The sequence below is a fragment of the Pseudophryne corroboree genome, chromosome 8, assembly GCF_028390025.1.
Source record: "Pseudophryne corroboree isolate aPseCor3 chromosome 8, aPseCor3.hap2, whole genome shotgun sequence".
NCBI lineage: Eukaryota > Metazoa > Chordata > Amphibia > Anura > Myobatrachidae > Pseudophryne > Pseudophryne corroboree.
Window position 1 is genome coordinate 298,489,204 of NC_086451.1, and position 20,944 is coordinate 298,510,147.

At 43.3% G+C, this 20,944-nt stretch overlaps 1 protein-coding gene across 1 annotated transcript in view; it reads right to left on the reverse strand.

Annotated features, from left to right (window-relative positions):
• The window catches only part of AMOT (angiomotin), a 123,143-nt gene that overhangs the window by 40,804 nt on the left and 61,395 nt on the right, over nucleotides 1-20,944 (reverse strand). The window contains exon 7 of the mRNA XM_063937329.1: nucleotides 730-875. Within this exon, the coding sequence (XP_063793399.1) occupies nucleotides 730-875 (146 nt within the window). The remainder of the gene's footprint in view (nucleotides 1-729; nucleotides 876-20,944) is intronic.

A 20,944-nucleotide genomic window follows, 5' to 3' on the forward strand; every position in this document is an offset into this window, starting at 1 on the left:
ACTTACACAGGACCATGCAGAATGGGCTCATTTACTGAGAGGATAATACTTACACAGGACCATGCAGAATGGGCTCATTTACTGAGAGGATAATACTTACACAGGACCATGCAGAATGGGCTCATTTACTGAGAGGATAATACTTACACAGGACCATGCAGAATGGGCTCATTTACTGAGAGGATAATACTTACACAGGACCATGCAGAATGGGCTTATTTACTGAGAGGATAATACTAACACAGGACCATGCAGAATGGGCTTATTTACTGAGAGGATAATATTTACACAGGACCATGCAGAATGGGCTTATTTACTGAGAGGATAATACTTACACAGGACCATGCAGAATGGGCTCATTTACTGAGAGGATAATATTTACATAGGACCATGCAGAATGGGCTCATTTACTGATAGGATAATACTTACACAGGACCATGCAGAATGGACTCATTGTAACAGTAATGTGAAAGACATGAGTTGTTGGCTCGCTGTCAGTACAGATTCTAGGTGGCTTGTACAATAAAACTTGCTCTGTCTTTACTTGTGAAAAATGATACTAGCTCCTATCTGACCTGACTGGCCTGCTAGGATTACACCATACAGAATTGTTGTTCATAAGAACACAATAATTCAATACAAAATGTTGTACTAAACTTACTCAAGCTAAAAATGTTGTGGAACTAACACCAAAGATTGACATCTATTATATCAGTGGCCCAAACTTACTTCTTCTTCCAGCTTCACCACTTTGGCCTGCGCATTGTTTAGGGCCTGGTCCCGGATCTCAATATGCCTTCTTTGGTCTTCATTCATGGAACGTAAAGAGGACAGTTCCATCTCCAGCTTCTCTTTCTCTCGCTGTATTTCTTTGTCTACACAGAAATAAGAAATTGTATTTATTTTCCAAATGCTTTATAACTCCACCCATAAAAACTCTGTATCCCAGAGTCATAGTAGCTGAGAAACGCAGCAGCAGGATAGCTGTAAATATATGGAAATATTTTTTAGACTTAATGGGTCAATTTATTAAGCGTTGGAAAGAGGTAAAGTGGATGGAGATAAAGTTCCAGCCATACCGCTCATAACTGCCATGTCAAAGGCTGTGTTTATTATTTATTTATTACCAGTTATTTTATATGGGTTGGGTATGGAATCCCAGCAGTCAGAAAACCGATGCCTGGTTCCCAGCTGCCAGAATGCCGCCAGCAGGGGCGAGCGCTAGAAAGCCCCTTGCGGGCTCGGTGGATCGCTGTGCTCACCACAGTTTTATTCCCCCTCTATGGGTGTCGTTGACACCCACTAGTGGGAATAGCCCTGGTGCAGCCGTCGGCATTTTTGGTGGCCGGATCCCGGCGTCTGTATTCTGCCCCGCAGGATCCCGACCGCTAGGATATTAACTACATCTCATTTATATAGCGCAAACATATTCCGCAGCGCTTTACAGAGAATATTTGCACGTTCTCATCAGTCCCTGCCCCAGGAGCTTACAATCTAATTCCCTTCCACACGTACACACTAGGGTTAATTTTTTTGTCCGGAGCCAATTAACCTACCAGTATATTTTTGGATTGTGGGAGGAAATCGAAGTACCCAGAGGACACCCACGCAAGTATGGGGAGAATATACAAACTCCACAACTTCACAGCGTTTCTCTCTACACTTTAACACTCTCCAAGGCTTAGTACATCTCCTCCTGTGTCTCTAGACATTTTTCTATGGTTGTTCCAAGAGAAACAAGATACGAAAAATAAAATGACCATCTGGAATTAGGAGCCCGACTCATAATAGATGGAGCTAGCAGTATGCATTAGAGCGTGTTGTCTGGTCTCTCTTAGGCAGACTGTCCATATCCTGCAACAGAGGGCACAGCTTTATTTTAAATGGCTGTCATTGTTCCTTATCCCTCTGTTAGTGCCAATCCTTTGACTCATTCAATTACAAAGTAATTATAAACAACATCATTTTAACAACTACTTATTTCCAACTACACATACCAAACATCTGGGTGTGGACCTGGGAGATGGGTGGAATTCTGTGGTAACGCTATGCCATAAACTAATGAGAGAGAAAGCTCTTGACAGGGCATGAACTGGGCAGTTTTACTAAGCCAATGTCATCATGTCATAAGTAATATACAAGAAATGGATCATGATGTTCACCTAAACATAAATATTCAGGGATTATTGTTGTTGAGTGCCAAAAAAATGAAACAATATTAATTAAACAATTAAATATCTGCTCCACCTACAGCCTACTTTTTGAGGGGGTATTGAAAAAAAACATTTCTAAAGCGAGGCAGGGTTAGTTGTGCGACATTCAGCTTCTTCAAGAAACGCTTCAGAAATTACATATGAACGATGTATATTTTTGGGAAGCTTTAGACTCTCACCCCATGCCTTAGGTTTTGTTTTGTTTTGTTCTACATTACACTGAAACATTTTACACAAGGCTTTCTTGATACCCCTTTCACACCGCAGCTATTACCCGGTAAATTGCAGTTTCTTAAGCCTTCCAAAACGGTCCTAGCTGCGGTGTGAAAGGGCCACATTGAATTTACTGGTTACAGATTACTGGTATTTTAAAAGGGTTAAAAAGCAGGGTCCTACACGGTTCAGACCCATTTCATTGTGCAATGTGAAAGGCTCTGAAACGGTATTTCCAAACCACAGAAGGTGATAGGCTGTCTCCATGCGTGATGTCACCAGGCAGAAGCAGGAAATAAACTGGAGGAAACACATGAGAGTGAAGAAGCATTTTTTTTTATACAGAATACAGTTTAAAATGGCAAATTGGAGTGATGAGGAGGTTAGGGAGCTGCTTATGATGAGAGGGGATGAAGAAATTGCTAGACAAATCACTGGGACAGTGAAGGATGCAGTAATCTACAAAAACATGGTAAAGATGCTTGAAGCTGTTGGGTTCCATCGTAAGACTAGCCAAATTATTAATAATTAATTAATAATTATTAATAATGTGTGGGCCAGAAAAGTCCATTTAAAATGACAACCACTGTTTTCTATGGGAGAAACGGGTTCAGTGTGAAAGGTACCAATACGGTAATGAAATGGTAATATACTGGTTACAACATGCGATGTGAAGGGGGTTTAACTGCTCAGACCCGTTTTAAGAACCGTTTCAAGAACCGTTTCAAAAGCAGGGTTTGCGATGTGAAAGCAGCATTAGTGTTGTGTTTTGAATAAATATTGATACATAATGACTGCATACCGGTAGATCCAGCCCTAAAGGTGTGTACACATGGTGCGATATGCACTTAACTTTTCTTACGATTTTGACTATGGGGTATATGCAATTAGCGGCGAATCGCGGCAAATTATCGCCGTTTTTTAATTCGACACAATTCGACAGGTGAATTCCGGCAGGTGGCTTCCGGAATTCACCATATTCAATGAAAAACGGATTCGACAGTCCCGCGGGCGAAAAACGGTCGATTTGCCGGATTTTGCCGCGATTTAAAAAAACGGGGGAAAACAGGAAAAAAACGAAAAAAATGGCGTGGGGTCCCCCCTCCAAAGCATAACCAGCCTCGGGCTCTTCGAGCTGGTCCTGGTTCTAAAAATGCGGGGACAAAATTGACATGGGATCCCCCGTATTTTTAAAACCAGCACCGGGCTCTGCGCCTGATGCTGGTGCAAAAAATATGGGGGACAAAAAGAGTAGGGGTCCCCCGTATTTTATACACCAGCATCGGGCTCCACTAGCTGGACAAATAATGCCACAGCCGGGGGTCACTTTTATACAGTGCCTTGCGGCCGTGGCATTAAATATCCAACTAGTCACCCCTGGCCGGGGTACCCTGGGGGAGTGGGGACCCCTTCAATCAAGGGGTCCCCGCCCCCCCAGCCACCCAAGGGCCAGGGGTGAAGCCCGAGGCTGTCCCCCCCCATCCAAGGGCTGCGGATGGGAGGCTGATAGCCTTGAGGAAAATGACAGAATATTGTTTTTTCCAGTAGTACTACAAGTCCCAGCAAGCCTCCCCCGCAAGCTGGTACTTGGAGAACCACAAGTACCAGCATGCGGGAGAAAAACGGGCCCGCTGGTACCTGTAGTACTACTGGAAAAAAAATACCCAAATAAAAACAGGAGACACACACCGTGACAAGTACAACTTTATTACACACTGCCGACACACACACATACTTACCTATGTTGACACGCCGACTGCCACAGTCTCCGACGATCCGAGGGTACCTGTGAAAAAATTATACTCACCTGCCAGTGTCCAGAGATAAATCCACGTCCAGAGATAAAATCCTCGTACTTGGTAAAATAAAAACACGCACACCCGTACCAACGGACTGAAAGGGGTCCCATGTTGACACATGGGACCCCTTTCCATGAATGCCGGGACCCCACGTGACTCCTGTCACTGAGGTCCCTTCAGCCAATCAGGAAGCGCTACTTCGTGGCGCTCACCTGATTGGCTGTCTCGCGTCTGAGGTCAGACAGCGCATCGCAAAGCCTCTCCATTACTTTCAATGGTGGGAACTTTGCCGTCAGCGGTGGGGTGACCCCACCACTAGCCGCAAAGTTCCCACCATTGAATATAATGGAGGGAGCTGTGCGATGCGCTGACAGCTCAGACGCGCACAGAGCCAATCAGCAGAGTGCAAGGACGTTGCGCTCGCTGATTGGCTTACGAGACCTTTCAGTGACAGCAGTCACGGGGGGGTCTCTCTGCATTCGGGGAAAGGGGTCTCATGTGTCAACATGGGACCCCTTTCAGTACGCTCGTCAGGTGTTCGTTTTCTTTTTTTGACAAGTACGTGGACTTATCTCTGGACCATGGTTCAGGTGAGTATAATTATCTTTTATTTTCAGGTACCCGTGGATTCTACTTGGAGAAGAGGACCGACTGCTTCGTGTCAACATAGGTAAGTATGTGTGTGTCGGCAGTGTGTAATAAAGTTGTACTTGTCACGGTGTGTGTCTCCTGTTTTTATTTGGGTATTTTTTTTCCAGTAGTACTACAGGTACCAGCGGGCCCGTTTTTCTCCCGCATGCTGGTACTTGTGGTTCTCCAAGTACCAGCTTGCGGGGGAGGCTTGCTGGGACTTGTTTTACTACTGGAAAAAACAATATTCTGTCATTTTCCTCAAGGCTATCAGCCTTCCATCGCAAGCCCTTGGATGGGGGGGGACAGCCTCGGGCTTCACCCCTGGCCCTTGGGTGGCTGGGGGGGGGGACCCCTTGATTGAAGGGGTCCCCACTCCCCCAGGGTACCCCGGCCAGGGGTGACTAGTTGGATATTTAATGCCACGGCCGCAAGGCACTGTATAAAAGTGACCCCCGGCTGTGGCATTATCTGTCCAGCTAGTGGAGCCCGATGCTGGTGTATAAAATACGGGGGACCCCTACTCTTTTTGTCCCCCGTATTTTTTGCACCAGCATCAGGCGCAGAGCCCGGTGCTGGTTTTAAAAATACGGGGGATCCCATGTCAATTTTTTCCCCGCATTTTTAGAACCAGGACCAGCTTGATGAGCCCGAGGCTGGTTATGCTTTGGAGGGGGGACCCCACGCCATTTTTTCCGGGATTTTAACATTCCATTTAAAAAATATATATATATATTATTTTAAAAAATATATAAATAATACTTGTGCCTCCAAAAAAGACAAACCAAGTACCTAATCCCTTCTAATATAAATAGATATGCTATTATCAATAAAAAAAAAACACAAAAAAAAACACAGGTTTTAAATTTTTTTTATTAGTTTCACCCACCAAAGTGTGGCGGATTGAAAATGTCGAATTTACTGTCTAAAAGCACTGTTGTCGAATTTCCAAACTTCAATTGAATACACTTTGGTCGAATTGCAGCACTTGTATCATTGCAGAAAAGTCGAATTTGACAAAAGTCGAATTTCAAAAAGTCGAATTTTGAAAGTCCGTTTTTTGGACGGAAAGCACTGAATTGCATGGACGATTTTTTTTTTTGGGCGAAAAATTCCCGAAATTCGACAATTTCGGGAATTCGACCGCAATTGCATATACCCCTATATATTCAAAATCGTAATGAAAGTTAGTGCATATTGCAGCGTGTGTACACAGCTTGTGATGCCGATGCGCGGTCCTGCGGAATCGGCATCGCAAGCAAAACTAGACTGTGCAGGCAAGTCAATTTTGACTATCTCGTGTAAAAGATAGTCAAAACTGTTACTTAGCCAAAATCAGTATCACAAGCACAGTCATCTTTGCTTGCGATAACGACCACAGTCCATGTCGCATAGTGAGAATCGGGCAAAGCCCAAATCTCCCCGTGTGTATGGAATTCTCAATTTCTAAATCCTGTTAACCCCATAGATACATTATTCATTTCATTGTCAAAGTCAGAAAAATATCTCTACACACACTGCCATATTTGCACCTCATACTGGTCCACGCTGCGCATGCGTACGCTCTCCCGTATGTGCGCATACTCACAGTCGCGGGCACCCGCAGGCGCATGGTATGCGTATTTACGGTAGAGTTTATGCGATCGTAGCGTGCGACTCATTCGTTACATATTTTCAGTAATAATGTATTTTGTAGATCATGGTCCCTTTGATAGATTCTGAAAGTTTGGTTAATATAGAATGTTCATGAACAGAGAAATCCCTCTTTGTTTGATACGAAGGGTCAGACAGGAGTAATACAGTGGTGTTTAGTATCCATCGGAAGAATATTTAATTAGAAATATTCCGGTGTTGGTTTGAAGCAGATCAATCGCTCGTGCGAATAGTTATGGACATAAGAAGTTTATGAACATTTACTTTATTTGCACTTTATTACCCATGCGGCGGGAAACCCAGTTTCCCTCCCACCTGAGCAGTTGGAAATAGTCACAGCCCACCTGTATGAATCAACCTATGACCTTTTGTTATAGTGCGAAGCCGAATTCCTGTGTCCAATGAACAATGAGATTGTAGGGACCATTGAATTGTATTGTGTGTGTGGGGCATAAATAGGCAGGCCGACCATATCCAGTTCACTCTCTTCAACGGTTCTCATTGCTGATAATCGGGAGCTGGATATCGAGGCGCATGCGATCGTTTCCCCTTGTGCGTAAGTTTTCTCCGTAATCATACTGTTTCTCTTTTGTTATTATGGGCCATATCTCTCTCTCTCTTCTCTTTCTCTCATTTTTCTCTTAAACTTAATTGTATTGTATTTCTTGTGTAGTTATCTGGTTAGGTAGTCTATGTTATATTGTAGTGTATGACTTGTATTGTGTTTAACTCTTTTGCAAGTATAGCATTCATAATATATATTTTAGGCGTTGGACCCTGAGCACGGTTTCTGTGTGTTTCTTATAGTATTAAGTATTCTCAGAGCGTCGGTGACGCTCAAACAGCTTTTAAGGTAATAAGGTTATACTGTGTTGCATTTACTCTCTAATATTACACTAAAGTTTTACTGCACAATACACTGTTTATGGTTTAGATACAAAGGTTTAATATAGTGAGCGTCAGCTCCGCTGGTGATCTCCTCGTGGTCCCGAGCGTTCGCTACGCTATAGCGAATCATTACTTAAGTCAACAGCCAATAACGTGCCTGCCTGTGATCTCTTGGCCGTGAGTGAACGTGACGCTTGAGCGTCTCGATCACGGCAAAGCGATTGTTACGCAACTAGCGTACCCTTACGGTACTTCATACATAAATAGCGTACAGTGTTCTTAGACCTCATAAAGGGTATTATATACGATAAATATTTAGCTTTATCAATTGGCGGCTCGCCCTGTCCTTCACATATCTGCACTAGGTAATTTCAGCAGACATTATCCAGCAGCAAAGGGCGGGAGATCATATTCCTCGTAGTGCTGTTTGGATAAGCGTCTGCTTCTCTTAGTAAAGGGTGCTGAAGGAATCCGGGAACCGGAGGTAAGAACAAAACAATAGTGTCTTTTTAAAACTGTTTATTTTTCTGTCTTGCGTACACACGCACGCACACATATATATCTGCATTTCCTTTTCATTGGTGTATTTTCGTATGTCACTCTCCTGTTTGCCAGTTCTATAGTTGATAAACGTATAAATTGTGTTACGGTGGATCTTTGCTTTGCGTACACGTGTCTCTAACAAAAGACTGAGACTTGCGTACGCAATCCAAGGGCCGACGCACGCAGCGTATATTACGCAACGGAGCGTACGGGTACGCCCACGTAACTCAAATCACGTTTTTTTTTTTCTCTCCTCTCAACGCGATAAGTAGCGCCACGCGGTAAATAACGCCAGGCGATAAATCGCGCAAAAATTTTTTTTTTTTAAATTCCAAATTTAAATTAATAGATCCTTCTCCTAATTTGTAACACATATGGTCTAAAGAGAAATTTCTGCGCAGAAATAGAAATAGAAACAGAAGTGTATATGCGATGAGTGAGTGTTTGTTTTTACAATTTTTAAGGTTGAACCACAAGAAAAGTCGAGTACTCGTGAGGTACATGCGTGTAAGTGACGTACATGGTGGCTAGGGAGGCATCTCTGGTTAAATATACAATTTGAGCATTAGAGTGTAGCAGACCAGGAGGTCATACTGTAACAGACCAGGAGGTCATAGCAGACCAACAGGTTCAGGTACAGCAGACAAGGAAGTCCGCTATACAGTCCACAGGCACAACACCAAGAAAGGGTTGGTGCAACACCCATATAGGCCATATAAGCTCTGGCTGAAGGAATTCGCAGCCGAAATTTTCGATTCCACTGGTCGCTCAGTACATAAGATTAGTTGCTTGTGTACTAAACGATTGTACCGCACGTAATTGTGTGCATTAGTAAACCTGACCGGTACTATTTGTGTACGAAGGTCATAAACGCTATTTGTACATTCTAACGTGATTTGTGTAACTTTTTTTATTTTAAGGGAAGTTCGCTGCTCACTCAGGAACTATCCAGCAACCAATAGTTACTGGAAAGAGTAAGTGTTCTTCGGAGCACCCTCACAGGTTCCAGTAAATAGAGGTTCAGGTCGCAGGGGCCCTAGGTCGAGTACGCCAGCACCATATCGGTGTGATCAGGTCGTATTGGTCGGCGTGGGCGAGTGAGTGGGGTACTCGGTAAACCGCCACCGTCAGCCTATTTTGGACATTTGGTTTGCGTAAGGGTTGGTTAAACAAAGCAACACCTTCGAACTATGGGGGCCACTTGTTCAGGTAGGGGGCGATCAACCTCGGTTCGGGTTGATTCAGTGAACCGACCAATTGGGTCGGCAAGGTATGTAATGTGTGAGAAATACGGAAGTCACACAGAAGCTTTATGTGATGAATGGGAGAGAATGACAGTACATGACGGGGAGAAATTCCCAAGAGTAGGTAGCTTCAGCACAGAAGTGTTAACGAATTTAAGGAGAAGGATATGTCTCATTAAATCAACAAAGAGACGAATCAAACATTACGATTATTTGCAGTTGTGGCAGCAGGAAGGTGACATACAGAGAGGATTGGCTCAGGCGGCGGGATCTGGCTCAATCAGAAAACTGATAGCCACGGCCCCACCGCTACCATACATATCAGGAGAGAAATTGGTTGCGGAGAATGACGCACTAAGGTGTAACACACAAACACTTAGCAACTGTATAGATGTTAAAGATAATGTTAACCAATTAACCAACGCAAGTATTAACCCGTGCAAGTTGTACCCCGTTTTGAACTTTCCTCAGGAGTGTGATCAAGAAGACGAATCGGCAACAATTTCAGCGCTCTCTCTAGCAGCCACCATAGCAGAGACCACAGTAGGCACAGCTCCACCCACGAGATTAGTAACAAAGGCCCCTAGCGGAGGGATAGGTGAGGTCGTGTCTACAGGTAAGTACGGCACCATACACTATGCTGAAGCCATTTCACCACAGGCTGTAGAACCCACACAGAGTGATGTTGTTAGAGTTAATCCTGTTAGGGTAATAGCTGTTCCAAATGGGAAAACTGACACAACAGGGGTCACCCCTGTGAGGAACATTGCCATGTATAGCCCATTTTCCAGAATGGAATTAAGGACCATCGTGTCTGAATTCCCTGACCCTAGAAAAGATTTAGTTGCCTGTCAAAAATACATCAGAGACTTAGGTAACACTGTAGAGCCCAACAATAAAGACTGGCAGATATTGCTGAGAGCATGTTTACCCTCCAATGTTGACGCAACTCAATTTTTAGCTGATTGCGGATTAGATCAGGATGTACCTCTTACAGATGTGTACAACAAAGACAATGTAAAAAGAATAAACTTACAGTTAAAAGAATATTTCCCAGCGGTAGTCAGATGGAACAAGATATTCTCCATTAAACAGAAGGAGTCAGAGACAGCTGCAGAGTATTTTCACAGAGCATTATCAGAAATGGCAAAATACACAGGCATAGAGGACATTAAAACAAACATAAACCATCGAGAAGTAGCAGTATCGGTACTGATGGATGGTTTAAAAGAGTCATTGAAGACTAGGGTACAGACCACACAACCATGTTGGCGAGGTCTGTCTGTGGCTACTTTGAGTGAGGCTGCTATTGATCACGATAGGAACATCACCAGACACAGGGAACAACAAAGTGATAAGTTAATGGCCGTAAGTATACAGGCCCTGACCACAAGGCAGCCTTTGTTTGTATCACCAAACCCTGTGGGTAAGTCAAGTGTGGTTACTTGTTATTCTTGTCATAAACAGGGACACATGGCACGAGATTGTAGAGTAAAGAATGTACGAAACTCATACCAACCCCCTAGACAACGACACGACACACGACATTGGGAGCAAGGTCCGCAGAAACGGAGTTATGAGCCACATGCAGGGGAAACAAAAAGATACCCCCCAAACAGAGATTGGCAAACCTCTGGTAGTTCCCAGCTAACTCCCTCACAAGGTAGTTGCTGCCAGCGGGATTCAGGGAGGTCACCATACCCAATAGGGGTGTGGCCAAACCTGTAATCTGCAGCCAGTAAAATTGATTGCAAGTCTTGGAAGTGAACCAGAAATTGCAATCAATGTAGCTGGTAAATCATTAAACTTTCTTGTAGACACAGGGGCGGCCAAATCAGTGATAAATTCGACAGTTGGCATGAGGACCACTGGTAGGACAATTCCAGCCGTGGGAGTAACAGGAGTAGTCCAGCATTACCCTGTTAGCAAACCAGCAGAGATTACAATAGGGCCTTTACATACCAAGCATTCCTTTTTGCTGGCTGCATCGGCACCGACCAATCTCCTGGGAAGAGACTTATTGTGTAAAATGGGGTGCGTCATTTATTGTACTCCTGAAGGTGTATTCTTGGACATACCTGAGAATCACGCTCAGGAAGTACGAGACATGTTAGACTCCCCGTCAAAATTAATGTCACATACCACTATGACAAATAGGACTCCCTCCCAAGTAGAAGAAATGACATCTCAGATACCAGAGTCACTTTGGACAAAAGATGGACAGGACACTGGATTAATGGCAAACGTAGCTCCGGTAGTTGTACAAGTAAAAGATGGTAGGATAGCTCCAAAAATCCCACAGTACCCTCTGAAGCCAGAGGTGGAGTTAGGAGTTTACCCAGTAATAGAGCGCTTGCTACAACAGGGCATTCTGGTAAGAACGTCCAGCACTGCTAATAGTCCCATCTTCCCTGTGAAAAAGAGTGGGGGGAGGGGTTACCGGCTAGTGCAGGATCTAAGGGGGATTAACAAAATAGTTGAGAGTCAGTTCCCCGTAGTGCCAAATCCAGCTGTCATCCTAATGCAAATCCCTCCCACTGCGAAATTTTTCACTGTTATTGACCTCTGCTCCGCTTTCTTTTCGGTACCTCTGCACCCTGACAGTCAATATTTGTTCGCATTTACATACAGAGGAGTCCAATACACATGGACTCGATTACCACAAGGATTCATAGATAGCCCAAGTATATTTTCTCAGGCTTTGCATGATTGTTTACAGTCTTTCCAACCAGTGAGTGGATCAGTATTAATACAGTACGTGGATGATCTACTACTGTGTTCTGATTCATTGGAAGCATCCCTGAAGGATACGAAACAGCTCCTGTTTCATCTTTCAGACACAGGACACAAGGTTTCCAAAGACAAGTTGCAATTATGCCAAACTAAGGTAAAATATTTGGGACACTGTTTAACACAAGGACTGAGACACCTGACCGCTGATAGAATTCAAGCAATTAGAGACATGACTCTGCCACAAACCCAGCAACAGATCAGAACATTTTTAGGAATGTGTGGGTATTGCCGTAATTGGATCCCAGGGTTTTCCATTTTAGCGTTACCTTTGCAGGAAATGGTCTCCTCAAACAAACCTGATCGGATTTCGCATACAGACGAGTCTGAGGCAGCATTTGAGAGACTTAAACAGTGCCTAACGCAGGCACCAGCATTAGGTATGCCGGACTATGGGAAACCCTTTGAACTATACGGAACAGAAAGTGCTGGTTGCGCGGCAGGCGTACTAACCCAAAAGCACGGTGATGCCAGCAGGCCAGTAGCATATTACAGCGCTCAGCTAGACACGGTAGCGCGATCCCTCCCCACATGCTTGCGAAGCGTTGCTGCGATAGCATTGCTAGTAACGAAAAGCGAAGACGTCGTGTTAGGTCACAACCTCACAATTCATACACCGCATGCAGTGTCAGCCTTGTTAAATTCTGCCCAAACCAGGCACGTCTCATCAGCGCGGTTTACAAGATGGGAATTGGCACTAATGGCCCCCGTAAACATCACCATAAGGAGATGCAGTGCATTAAATCCTGCAACATATCTCCCAAGTGTGTCTGGACAGACCCAAAGGGTGGAGGATGAGAGTACTGGGGAAGGAGGATTTAATACAAAGGAAGATACTCATGATTGTATAGAATATTTGACCCAAAATTTTACCGCAAGGCCTGACATCAGTGACAACCCACTGGAAGATGCAGAACTTACGTTCTACACGGACGGTAGTTGTCATAGACAGTCAGACTCGGGAGACTTGTGTACTGGATACGCAGTCGTAGATGACCAAGGCACCATAGAAGCGGAACCGCTAGGCCCACCTCACTCAGCCCAGGTTGCTGAACTGGTCGCCCTAACCAGAGCATGTGAATTGGCTAAGGGCAAATCAGCCAATATCTACACCGATTCTAGATACGCATTCGGGGTAGTCCATGATTTCGGAGCCCTATGGCGCCTCAGAAATTTCATGACGGCAGCTGGTACACCGGTAGCGCATGCAGCTCACATAAAAAGGCTTCTAACAGCGATACAGGAACCCGACAGAGTGGCTGTTATCAAATCTAAAGCACATACATATAGCCAAGACCCAGTATCGCTTGGTAACAGCCGAGCAGACGAAGCAGCTAAGTTAGCAGCTGCTACCCCCAGACAGACAGACACCACACAACTGATGGTATTTAATACCATCAACACACAGAAGTTGTGTGAGATGCAAAATTTGTGTTCCACACAGGAAAAGGCAGTCTGGAAGGCAAAGGGATATGGCCAGGAGTCCTCAGGACTCTGGACGGATGGACAAGGTAAACCGGTGGCCCCCAGAACATACCTTCCATGTTTGGCTGAGGCAGCTCACGGGCTGACTCATCTAGGCAAGGAAGGGATGTGCAAGTTGGTAAGAGCATATTGGTGCGCCCCAGGATTCTCCTCTCATGCGAGTAAAAGAGCCATGTCGTGCCTTACCTGTTTGAGAAAGAATATTGGAAAGGCAATACCTACAGAACCATCCCATATCCCACCTGCCGGCGGCCCTTTCCAGGTAATACAGATTGACTTCATTCAATTACCCCCTTGTCGAAATTTGAAATATGTACTTGTTTGTATAGATGTTTTCTCAAATTGGGTCGAAGCATTTCCGGCGGCCACAAATACCGCTATGTTTACTGCTAAGAAAATTGTGCAGGAATTTGTATGTAGATATGGTATCCCTAGAATTATCGAAAGTGATAGGGGTACCCATTTTACAGGTGATGTCTTTCAAGGAATGTGTAAATTGATGGGAATTGATAGCAAGCTGCACACTCCGTACCGTCCACAGGCGAGTGCGAAGGTCGAAAGAGTGAACAGCACTATTAAAAATAAATTGAGTAAAGTGATGGCAGAGACAGGATTGACATGGCCAGAAGCTTTACCCATTGTACTGTACAGCATCAGAACCACTCCCAGGTCCCCTCTTAATCTGTCCCCTTTTGAAATCTTGTTTGGTCGACAACCGCATGTCATGATTAACCCTCAGGATGATTTGAAATGTAACAATGAAGTAACTGTAAAATACTTGATTAACATGAGTAAACAGTTAAGGAATCAAAATGATAATCTGAAGTTGGTGATTCCTGATTTACCAGATAGTAATTGTCATGACATTGAACCTGGGGATTATGTAATGATACGGAATTTTCTACGCTCAGGTTGCCTTATTGACAGATGGGAAGGACCATACCAGGTCTTATTGACTAGCACTACAGCATTGAAGGTTGCTGAGAGAGAGACTTGGGTTCATTCGTCCCACTGTAAGAAGGTCGTTGATCCAGAGAAGTCCTGTGATAAGGAACAGACGGTAGAGGTTGTATCACTAGAGTGTCTGTTCCAGGAGGACTGAGGCGGCACCTGAGCAATGAAAATCACAAGACCAAAAGCAGTTGTCGATCCCCTGTTCCCTTTTATTGTTTTTCTCCAATTTCCCATCCCATCTCCCTCAATTATTTTTTTTCCCCCTCTCATTTTTCTTCGTCTCCTCCTATAAGATGGACTTGCCCCAAGAGACTGTGATCCGGATTTTCCTGTTGACCATGATGTTGACCAGAGCAGTCTGTTCCGGCGAGAGTACCATGGAGGTCGAGAGAGGTTCTGGAATGGGTTCTGATGATAAAGATGGAGGCGTAGTTTTCCGAGAACAACATAATCAACAAGCAAAGGCGAGTATCAGAAAACGATCCGATAGCATTGACCATAGAAGGAATTGTGAAGGATTGTTACCTGAAGAAAACTATCTGTAGGCTCTGTAACAATGTCATTGAGGATGGGTGCATTAAGAAATGCCAATCCAGTTTTAATATCCATATGGACCGGCATCCATTGAGTGACTATCACTCCTTAGTGGGTAATGTGTTAAACAAAACAGATTGTTGGGTATGCTCTCAAGTACCTCAGGGTCATAGCAAATCAGGGCTAGTACCATTTCCTTTAACGATAGAGGAGGTACTTGAGTTAAATGGTGGGAGACCGGTGGACCGAAGGTTTAATATCTCCAGCCCTCCTAGTTTGAAGCTCCACCAATACCATGTGGATAGGTCCCTATTATGTTTCAACATCTCCAATCCCCGAAAACCGGGAAATTGGGAAGTGTCATGGAGTAACCACACCATGACCTTTTCGCATAGAGCAGATAGAATGCCTACAGATACAGAGCTTGTACGCCACATAGCCAGTAGAGGAAAATCTTTCCGGTATAGGTATACCTTAGGAAATAGGATTACTAAAGTTGGAGAGGTATCACCAGGATACTGTGCACATATCGTACAACCTGATACGTGTACTAAGCAGATGGAAGAATTAGGGTTAGGAGATTTCACATGGAAGGTGTGTAATATGGTTATGTCCTACTCCGTCCCATATGTTCTCCCCGATGATGCATATTTCATATGCGGGAGAAAGGCGTACAAGTGGCTTGCCCCAAACTCTGAAGGGTTGTGTTATATTGGAAAAGTACTGCCTGAAGTAATGACTGTATCACATGACAAAATGAAAGACATACACCGTGGTGCCCAAGCTCCTTATACTCACACCCATTACGAGCACGTTGTTAAAAGGCACCTGATGGAGAAGACAGAGCATCCGGCCTCTGATCTGATAAGTGAATCCACCGGGATTCAATTCTTAATCGCGTTAGATTTTACCCGCACCGCTAGAGGAGTGCTGAATTATAAATACATTTCTGCGCTCGCCAATTTGTTAGATAATATCACTGAAATGTATGATGACACGTTTAGGTATACTGGAAGAGAACTTCAGGCTTACAAAACAGAACTGGTACAGCATAGAATGGTTCTCAATTACCTCACAGCAGTGACAGGCGGATATTGTGTCACACTGGCAACACAATACGGCGTGAAATGTTGCACATATATTACGAATAGCACCGAGGATCCGGTCGAGGTCATAGACCAAAAGATGGACGATATTCTCCAATTGAAGTGGGAATTTCGCAGGAGACACAATCTCACTCTTGCTGCTGTAGGTAATGAGCTGACTGGTTGGGTGTCATGGTTGAACCCGCGAAATTGGTTTTCTGGTTTAGGAGACTGGGCTCAAGGAGTCATAATGGATGTTGGGAAGTTTCTCCTATGTATCTTAGGTGTTGTCATATCGATTGGATTGATATTTAGATGCGGTCAGGCTTTAATGAAGTGCAATCATCGTACTAGGGTAATGAGTTTAAGGAGTGAGGAAACTGTAATTAACCTGGACTTGATTTATGACCCAAATGTAGAAACAATGATGTGATGAAAATGCGATTTCTACGGTCCGTTTCTTTCACCTGTTTTTCTGTTTTTCTCCAAGATAAAAAGACCCCCTTGGACGAGGAAGTTGACAAGACACTATACAGACAACGGATTGACCAAAGAAGAAGTTTTGACCACTTTAGATACGGACATTTGATGAACTTTGCCATGGATCCCCAGTTTCCCTAGAATTCTTAAACTCACGCTAGCCCAACATTTTTGTAAATCTATTGGCATTGACAAAGCTTTTTGCTCGCACCTAATGGGCAAAACAGCGCAAAGAAGACGACTTTCAACTGATACCGAACAAAACCTCAATCGACGACTGTACATTAACCTGACATAGAATACCACCGCATTTACCGTAATTATGTCTTTTCTTCATTTCTACAACCCTCAGGTAATGACACACATAGTCGATAGGGAATACAGGCACAGATATCAAGCAATCACATATCTCCCCCATTCATGTATCATCAACTAAAATGTGCTTCCCCATTTTGTTACAACCAAAACCGAAAAGAGCTCGGTAAAGTTTGACAGCCCATCCACAGACCCGTACCACGGGATAAGAAGGAATTCAAATGTATACTTCGCAATACCTCGAAGCTTGATTTACAACACGTACGGCACGATGATACATGACCCCCAAAACATGGACTCATACACACATGCTTCTGCTATCTCACTAGGTCATACCCTCTTCCCACCTACTCCTCACTCCTCCCTTACCCAACCATGGAAATGAATTAACCCCTGACATATATTTTTCTCCTTTTGAAATGTTTTAGAAGGTGGAAGTTATTATTGACTGCCAAAGGGTGGACTGTCAAAGTCAGAAAAATATCTCTACACACACTGCCATATTTGCACCTCATACTGGTCCGCGCTGCGCATGCGTACGCTCTCCCGTATGTGCGCATACTCACAGTCGCGGGCACCCGCAGGCGCATGGTATGCGTATTTACGGTAGAGTTTATGCGATCGTAGCGTGCGACTCATTCGTTACATATTTTCAGTAATAATGTATTTTGTAGATCATGGTCCCTTTGATAGATTCTGAAAGTTTGGTTAATATAGAATGTTCATGAACAGAGAAATCCCTCTTTGTTTGATACAAAGGGTCAGACAGGAGTAATACAGTGGTGTTTAGTATCCATCGGAAGAATATTTAATTAGAAATATTCCGGTGTTGGTTTGAAGCAGATCAATCGCTCGTGCGAATAGTTATGGACATAAGAAGTTTATGAACATTTACTTTATTTGCACTTTATTACCCATGCGGCGGGAAACCCAGTTTCCCTCCCACCTGAGCAGTTGGAAATAGTCACAGCCCACCTGTATGAATCAACCTATGACCTTTTGTTATAGTGCGAAGCCGAATTCCTGTGTCCAATGAACAATCAGATTGTAGGGACCATTGAATTGTATTGTGTGTGGGGCATAAATAGGCAGGCCGACCATATCCAGTTCACTCTCTTCAACGGTTCTCATTGCTGATAATCGGGAGCTGGATATCGAGGCGCATGCGATCGTTTCCCCTTGTGCGTAAGTTTTCTCCGTAATCATACTGTTTCTCTTTTGTTATTATGGGCCATATCTCTCTCTCTCTTCTCTTTCTCTCATTTTTCTCTTAAACTTAATTGTATTGTATTTCTTGTGTAGTTATCTGGTTAGGTAGTCTATGTTATATTGTAGTGTATGACTTGTATTGTGTTTAACTCTTTTGCAAGTATAGCATTCATAATATATATTTTAGGCGTTGGACCCTGAGCACGGTTTCTGTGTTTCTTATAGTATTAAGTATTCTCAGAGCGTCGGTGACGCTCAAACAGCTTTTAAGGTAATAAGGTTATACTGTGTTGCATTTACTCTCTAATATTACACTAAAGTTTTACTGCACAATACACTGTTTATGGTTTAGATACAAAGGTTTAATATAGTGAGCGTCAGCTCCGCTGGTGATCTCCTCGTGGTCCCGAGCGTTCGCTACGCTATAGCGAATCATTACTTTAGTCAACAGCCAATAACGTGCCTGCCTGTGATCTCTTGGCCGTGAGTGAACGTGACGCTTGAGCGTCTCGATCACGGCAAAGCGATTGTTACGCAACTAGCGTACCCTTACGGTACTTCATACATAAATAGCGTACAGTGTTCTTAGACCTCATAAAGGGTATTATATACGATAAATATTTAGCTTTATCATCATACAAATATATGTTCAGTTCATAAGGGATACACTAGGAATAGGAACAATAAACAGTCTCCTATGGGACTGGCCACACTTGTGGAGAGCTCCCTTGCAACAGTAAGACAGGCTCGCCATAAATGCTTACAAACTAAAGCAATGTTACCATTTCCACCTAAAAATATGGATTTCTACTTTCTATTATGAGTCGGAAAAGAAAGAAAGAATAAAGGTGCATACACACTCGGCGATAAAGTAAACGTAATTGCTAATTTTGCACTTCCTAAGCGACGTCGTTTACCATATCGACTAGTGTGTACACTTCCAAACGATGAGCGATACGTAGCACCGCAGGTCATTAACGGCCCTTGCTGTCGTCCAAAAGCTGCATGCACGGCCAGGCCGCGGCGTGACGTCACTTAGCGATATTGTTTGCATATCACTCCGTGTGTACGCACTAGCGATGAACGCCCCAGCAGGGAAAGGAACACCCTAGGCGACGTTGCTCATAGAGCACATCACCTACTGTGTACCCACCTTTAGGCTACAATAGCAAAGGTGACTTGTTATTAGACATCCAAGTTTGTACTTGAGATCCTTCACATATAACACAATCTGATGGAGATTATTTGTGAAAGAGGCATGAACTTTGAAATATGATAAACATCAAGAACCATAAGATCATGTTTGTGAACTATAATGTTCAACAACAAAAAATAAAAAAAATCACAAAAACAAGGACGATTAAACAAATAGGCAGAGTTATTTTTGCAAGACATTGACTTCTGTACAGAGCACCGGATGGGAAACGGTCACTCCACCCTAGAACCGAAGCAGGGCACCCCTAATGGAATATGCAAATTCAGGAAAGCAAACATAATAAGCAATCACATCTTCTAGAACAATTGACTGGTATATGTTTAGAAGGTTCAAGCATCAATGAATTATACAAACATTAAAAATATAAAATCTATAGATATCGTGCAAGAGGATGGAAATATGAGCAGACAGTGATACGGAATAGAAATAAGTCAAAACAGAAGTATGAAGAGTACGCCACAATTTATCACTTCATAAATGAACTTCAGTCTCTAACAGGATTCTGAAAAGTGACAGGATTTGCGAGATTACAGACATTACTTCATGAATACAAAAGTCAACAGCAACAATAACTAAACAGAAAACCCATAACACGAGTCCCAGTAGTCATTAACACCCAGGTCTGATAGACCGGTACATCTGCATTCCGGCAGCAAGTCAGTGGGAGGATGGTGAATCAGGGCAAAGGATTACATGTGAACAAGACTGAACTAAAGCCTACCACTTGTAATGATCTTTACAAAAAGGCTTTCATCTTTCTGTACCCACCAGGAAGCCAAATAGTAGGTGAAATGCTCACCACTTGACAAGAGTTTGGTAACGTGCTTGCACATACAATGTTAAAAGCACAAAAGAAAAAAGAGATGTAGTCTTTATTGTGTACATGAGCAAAAACAAAAGCATATTTAATAGCAAACAGCCAAGAGTGTTGAAACTCATAGCAAAGTGATTGAACGGTTTGTCACGATGTCAGACACGATGTGTCACAAGAATTTCCAGGTAATAGAGGACAATTTGTAATACAAGTTAAAGCTATGTATGTACTGTACCTGAACTAGATTGTAGCTGTAAATGAAAAAGAAACTTGCTGTAATGCAATGACATTTGTCAGTAGTCACCTGTATCTATTATGCTGTTTTGTTAATAACAATGTAGGGGTTTCACGCAAGTATGACATGTGTCACCTGTGTCAGTAGGTGTAACAGCATTAAAAGGTTTGGAAACCACTGCTACAACAGAAGGCAACCACATGAAAACAGCTTTGGATAGGAATGGTTACTATTGGGGGTATATAATTAGCTCTCAATTTTTTTTGTACGCGAAGATGGGGGTTTTCGCTATTTTCTTACATTAGCACAGATTATTTTTTTTTTACGCTCTCTCCAATTATTCCCCCTTTTTTCAGACAAAAAAGTTCTATTTTCAGCTGAAAACAAAAAGGATCCAGGATTAAGTTCCCAGACCTATGTGTTTTCACACAAAAAATGGGGCTCTACGGCCGAATTACGTGAAACAAAACTGCCGGCATCAGGGCTAACTGGATAGCCCCAGGGGAGTTAATTAGGCCTGGTAACTTACCACGGCTATTTGGATACCAGCCTACGTATTAAAATGTATTTGGAATTATTTCATAAAATAGCTCAACTAGAGCACATGTGCGGTTACCTTTAGCAGTCAATCATATATCATACTC